At 58.4% G+C, this 6,000-nt stretch overlaps 1 protein-coding gene across 2 annotated transcripts; it reads right to left on the reverse strand.

Annotated features, from left to right (window-relative positions):
- Positions 1–194: 194 nt before the first annotated feature.
- CALML6 (calmodulin like 6) lies at positions 195–4,411 on the reverse strand. Of its 2 annotated transcripts, XM_063715849.1 has the most exons (5): positions 1,830–4,410; positions 941–1,115; positions 659–803; positions 481–581; positions 243–408 (listed from the first exon to the last, which is right to left on the reverse strand). In XM_063715849.1, the coding sequence occupies exons 1-5, from the start codon at positions 1,830–1,832 to the stop codon at positions 362–364; spliced, it is 471 nt and encodes a 156-aa protein (XP_063571919.1). In that variant the 5' UTR covers positions 1,833–4,410; the 3' UTR covers positions 243–361. The 2 variants fall into 2 exon arrangements, with proteins under 2 accessions (XP_063571916.1, XP_063571919.1); XM_063715846.1 differs by having other exon boundaries at positions 195–581; positions 1,830–4,411.
- Positions 4,412–6,000: the final 1,589 nt, after the last annotated feature.

The raw sequence follows: 6,000 nt of genomic DNA on the forward strand, positions 1-6,000 counted from the left end.
TCTGGGAGGAACCCTCGGGCAGCCAACCCCCAGTGCAAGCAGGCAGGGCGAGCGTGTGGTCCCCGGCCTGTACTCAGTCCAGGTTTCAGGCTGGCATTCCTAGCCCTGAGCTGGGTAATGGGTGGTGTCAGGTGTCGTGGCAGAAATGACTGGGGCTGTGTTTCTGTGGCTGGGCCAGGAAAACTCTTTTCCTTCTCCAGCCCCATGCCTTTGCCTGTTGGCCTCCAACCCAGGCTGGGACAGTGAGGCACACACAGGTTGCGCTGGAACATTTATTTTACACGGAGCCAGGGGAGTTGGGGGCAGGGTGCAGGGGCAGCAGCCTTCCGGGGCAGGCCTCCCCCGGCTACGGCAGCTGCACCTACTGGATCAGCTTGAAGGACTCCCCGGTCATCATGGCCACAAACTCTGGGAACAGAGGGGCAGGTCAGCAGCTTGTCCCGGCCCAGCCAACGGCTCCCAGGGCTCCAGGCCACTCACCCTCATAGTCGATGGTCCTGTCCCCATCCTTGTCGGCCTCCTTCATCATCTGCTCCGCCTCCACCTCGTTGAGGGGCTCCCCTGCGTTCATTAGCACGTACCTACGGGGCCTGGCGCTGAGCCACTCCATCGGCCCTGCCCGTGCCCGCCCACCACCCGCCCCTCACCCGGGCCCTACTTGAGTGTGTTCCAGTCAATGTAGCCCTTGCCCTCTTTGTCGAAGACACGGAATGCCGCCCTCAGCTCGCTCTCCTGGTTCTGGGCCTTCTCATGGTAAACTCCCATTAGTGCCAGGAAACCATCGCAGTTGAAGAACCCTTTGTCTGCAAGGGGCACAGCTGAGGCTCAAGGGACGGGGCACAGCACTCCCCATGGGCTTTGCCTCTTCCCCCCATAGGCACTGAGACCTGACCCAGGGCCCTCCCCGAGGCTGCCCACCCCACTCCAGCCATGAGCTCACTGTCTCTGTCCACGTCCTTGGCCATCGAGGCCAGCTCACTCTTGGTGGGGTTGATGCCCAGCAGGCTCATGAGCCGCTCCAGCTCCCCCGTCTTCACCTCCCCGTTGCCCTCTTCGTCGAACATCTCAAAGACTCCCTTGTACTCCTTGATCTGCTCAGCCGACAGGCACTGTGTCTGCAGGGGACACCCGCACCGGCCTGACCAGGAGCCCCTTCTGCCCCTGTGTCCAGGGAAGGGTCAGAGGTACCCCCTGCACCCATTCCTCCATTGGCAGCCTTTCAAGGTGAGTGGTAAGAGAGGAGGCCCCCAGCGGACAGCAGGCTTCCAGGACAAGGGGTCACACGCCAGGGGTTTGCAGGGCCAGCAGGGCTCTGCCAGGCAGCTAACAGGGGCGAGGGCCAGACAAGCAGGAGCCAGCGTGCGAGGGAACAGCGGGAGCTGCAGGGCCAGGCGGGCCAGGCGGGCCAGGCCGCGGCCCTGGAGCCTGGCAATGGACACCAGGTGAGACAGGTGAAGGAAGCCGAGAGCAGGGTCGGGAGGAGCCCAGCCCTGGCCTGGGAAAGGCTTCCAGCCCAGGATTGGGATACAGCCCAGGAAACAGAACCCTGGGCTCCAGCCTGTGTGGCATTCTGGAGGGAGAGTCCAGCACCGGGCCACACCTGCCTGCCACCACTGCTGCTGCCCATCTGGGAGCCAGCTTCCAGAAAGGGCTGCTCCACCCTGGTCCCGGAACAAGGGCCGTGTTCGTGGCAGCAGGACTTGGCCCCCTCTTCCACCTCAGCCCCTTCCTGCCCAGGCTCCCTGGCAGGTCCTCGCACCTCCAGGTTCCAGCTCAACCTACCCAGCCAGCCCACCAGAGACTCCATCGGGCACAGAGAGCAGCCTTACCATGTCGGTGGTTGTCTGACAGGATTCTGCAGGGTGGTGGCACCAGGGCTGCTGTGGGCAGAGTGCCGGGGCAGTGGTGGCAGCTGAGTTTTAGCTGGGCCTGGTTGCCTGGGGTCCCTGGGGTCCAGATTCCAAGAGCCTTTTATGGGTGGGAAATCCTGCCGGCCCTATTTTGGGACAGGCTCTCGGCCTTATCCACAGGGCCCCTTCCCGGCCCGCTTTGGCCTGGGCTTCCCCTGACCCTGAAGATAGGCACCGAAGGCTAAGTGCAGGGGCCAGGAAAGGGCTGAGACATGGCGGAACCCTCACACACGCTGTTCCCCTTGCTGTTCCCTCTTCACTGGACCAAGCTCTGAGTCTACCTTCCCAGAGGTGAGGCCCTCCAGCAGGTCTTCATGAGACCCTGGTCCCATGCTGTCATCACTTACCAGTGAGATTTCTTGTTGAAGACCCATCCTGGCCAGCTGGTGCCCAGTGGCTCAGAGCCTGGCCACCCTCCCATCCTGGTGGACTCAACATTGGCCCCGTACCAGCATGTCACAAATTCTCAGGACAGGTCGAATGAACAAATGCATTAGGCACCCCTTGACCACCTTGTACAGGAGGGGCTGAGCCCACCATTCAGGGAGGAGACAGCAGGACATGGGCTGGGGGTGAAGGGGGAAAGGGAGTAAGACAGGGCCTGGGGGCTGGGCTGCCCGCTGGAAGCTGGGCACAGTTGGGGGCTATTTTGGGGTTTCTCAGGGAAACCTGACCTCCCTTCCACTCAGAACAGCAAAGCTGGCTCCCGAGGGGGCCTGATGCCCAGGCTGGTCAGTATCAACATGCCACAGTGGAGCACACGCCCGCACACGTGTGTTCCCTCCTCAGACCCGCACTGAGTCCTCCCTGTCTGGGTCTAATTACCTACCAGACTCCCAAAGCCAGGGTCCAGCTCCTCCATGCCCCACCCAGGCAAGAGTGTGAGGTTTGCAGTGGCAGGTCAGGGCCCTCAGGGTCACACTCACACCCGCCCCCCGACTGGCCCCTGGATGGCATGAAGAGTCTGAGCAGGTGGGGCGCTCAGTGTCCCCCGCCAGCCCAACCCTCTGCCTGCCAGAAAACCTGCAGCTACAGGATGCCTCCAGCTGAGACCCCGGCCAGCTGCTGAGACTGCAAGATTGACGCTGACGAGGGCAGGCCAACTCCAGCCAAACGGGAGCCGGGACTGGAGGGAAGCGGCCCTGGGTCTGGTGGGGCCAAGGGAGGCCCTGACCTTCATCCTGGCTGCTCCCTGGCCTCAGCTTTCCCCTGGGCTGGGGCAGGGAACAATTCACACACTGAGCACCTTCCCCCCGGGGCATAGAATGGAGGGAGCCGCAGCACCCAGGCCAGGGCCCATCCTGGGTTCTGGCTCAGGGTCTCCAGGTACAGGCCAGCTGGGTACAGAGACACAGAGAACTGCACTGGCCTCGTGGCCCTGGACAAGTCCCCACCCCGACAACTCTCACAGCCAGTGGACAGCAGGCTCTGCCTCCTCCGTTCCCAGGCCTCTAGCGTCTGACATTCCTGGGCCGCAGTCCTGAAGGTTCCAGACATCCTGATGGGCTTATGCGTGAAACTCAAAGCTGTGACCCCTGGAGCCCAACTTAAAGCAGAGGGCACGCCCCCCGCCCCTCCCTGGCCCTGACAAAGGTAGGGAGGGGCAACATGGCCACAACCAGCATCAACCCCTCTCCTCTCCATCTAGGCTTCTACCCATACCCGGGACCCAGTACAAGCAGCAGAACAGGTCCTCGCCCTCTATACCTCTCTCCTTGTGCTGACCGGCCCCTGTGTGGCCTTTGGACATACCCCATATCCCTAGGACCTGAGAGTCATCCAATCTTTATTTTCCTTCTTGTGTCTCTTCTGATCCCTGAAGGGCTATTCTCCATAAGAAAACAGAAAAAGAAGCTGGACACGGTGGCTCACGCCTGTAATCCCAGCACTTTGGGAGGCTGAGGAGGGCAGATCACGAGGTCAAGGAGATCCAGACCATCCTGGCTAACACAGTGAAACCCTGACTGTACTAAAAAAAATACAAAAAAATTAGCCAGGTGTGGTGGGGGGCGCCTGTAGTCCCAGCTTCTCGGGAGGCTGAGGCAGAAGAATGGCGTGAACCCAGGAGGCAGAGCTTGCAGTGAGCCAATATCGCGCCACTGCACTCCAGCCTGGAGACAGAGCGAGACTCCATCTCAAAAAAAAAAAGAAAAAGAGAAAAACCCTGTAACAAGTAGAATGCTGCCTCAGCCACGTTCAGGTGCAAGTGCAGTTGTGTTCATGGCCGTACCCAGTTATGCAGCAGATCTCTAGAACATTTCACCTTGCAAAACGGACCCCCGCACCCATTAAACAGCATCTCCCCTCTTCCGCACGCCCCCCCCAGCCTATAGCAATCACTATTCTAGTTTCTGTTTTTAAGAATTTGACTCCGGGGGCCGGGCATGGTGGCTCACGCCTGTAATCCCAGCACTTTGGGAGGCCGAGGTGGGTGGATCACGAGGTCAGGAGTTCAAGACCAGCCTGGCCAAGACGGTTAAACCCTGTCTCTACTAAAAAAAAAAAAATACAAAAATTAGCCGGGCGTGGTGGCGGGTGCCTGTAATCCCAGCTACTCAGGAGGCTGAGGCAGAGAATTGCTTGAACCCGGGAGGTGGAGGATGCAGTGAGCCGAGATTGCGCCACTGCACCCCAGCCTGGGTGACAGAGTGAGACTCCATCTCAAAAAAAAAAAAAAAAAAAAAGAATTCGACTTTTTTTTTTTTTTTTTTTTTTTGAGGCGGAGTCTCGCTCTATCTCCAGGCTGGAGTGCAGTGGCGAGATCGCAGCTCACTGCAACCTCCGCCTCCCCGGTCAAGCAATTCTCCTGCCTCAGCCTCCCGAGTAGCTGGGACTATAGGCACCCACCACTAAGTCTGGCTAATTTTTTATACTTTTAGTAGAGACAGGGTTTCACCGTGTTAGCCAGGATGGTCTCAATCTCCTTACCTTGTGATCCGCCCACCTGGGCCTCACAAAGTGCTGAGATTACAGGCGTGAGCCACCGTGCTCGGCCTGGAATAGGCGTCTTTTTTAAGGCTGAGTAAAATGTTATTCTAGGGATGGACCACACTCGGTTTATCCACCATCTGCTGATGAACACTTAGGTGCTCCCACCTCTTGGCTGTTGGAACTGCTGCTGCAATGAATACGGGCGGGCATGAAGGTGTTTCATAGATGTGATTAGTATTTAAATCAGTAGGCCAGGGACGGTGGCTCATGCCTGTAATCCTGGCACTTTGGGGGGCTGAGGCGGGGGGATCACAAGGTCAGGAGATCGAGACCATCCTGGCTAACACGGTGAAATGCCGTCTCTACTAAAAATAAAAATAAAAAAATTAGCTGGGCATGGTGGCGCCCGCCTGTAGTCCCAGCTACTTGGGAGGCTGAGGCAGGAGAATGGCATGAACTCCAGGAAGCAGAGCTTGCAGTGAAGCGGAGATCATGCCACTGCACTCCAGCCTGGGAGACAGAGCGAGACTCTGCCTCAAAAAAAAAAAGAAAAAGTATTTAAATCAGTAGACTTTGGATAAAGCACATGACCCTCCATAATGCAGGGGGGCCTCATCCAGTTAGTTGAGGACCTTAAGAAAAAAGACTGAGGTCCCCCAAGGAAGAAGGAATTTTGCCTCCAGACGGCGGTGACATCAGCTCTTCCCTGGAGGTTGCCTACAGCGCAATGACACGGGCCGATTCCTCAAAATCTCTCTCGTCTGTGTATATGACAGACGTATATATACAGACATACGCACATATACACATCCTCCTGCTTCTACCACAGGGGGTCACCACAGACATCACCACTGCCACTGAGGGTCCCCAGTGAGAAGACACTGAGAGACCCCACCCCACTCCAGGGCAGCAGCCTCAGCTGCAAAGCCCACCTCACCTGAGCCACACGACACAAGGTGGTCATTGTGTCCACAGGCAGGACTCTGATGGTCCCTGCAGGTGGTCCAGGACCCCTTCTGTCTGGTTTTGCTTCCCCCTTCCTGTCATAGGGGCTGACCCCTAACAGGGAGCTCCTATCCCAAACTCCATCTCAGGGTCAGCTTCTGGGGAGCCCAAGCTGTGACATGATGGGATGTTGGCGGTGGACCCCCCACTGCCA

The sequence above is a fragment of the Pongo abelii genome, chromosome 1 (assembly GCF_028885655.2).
Source record: "Pongo abelii isolate AG06213 chromosome 1, NHGRI_mPonAbe1-v2.0_pri, whole genome shotgun sequence".
In the NCBI taxonomy this organism is placed as follows: Eukaryota; Metazoa; Chordata; class Mammalia; order Primates; family Hominidae; genus Pongo; species Pongo abelii.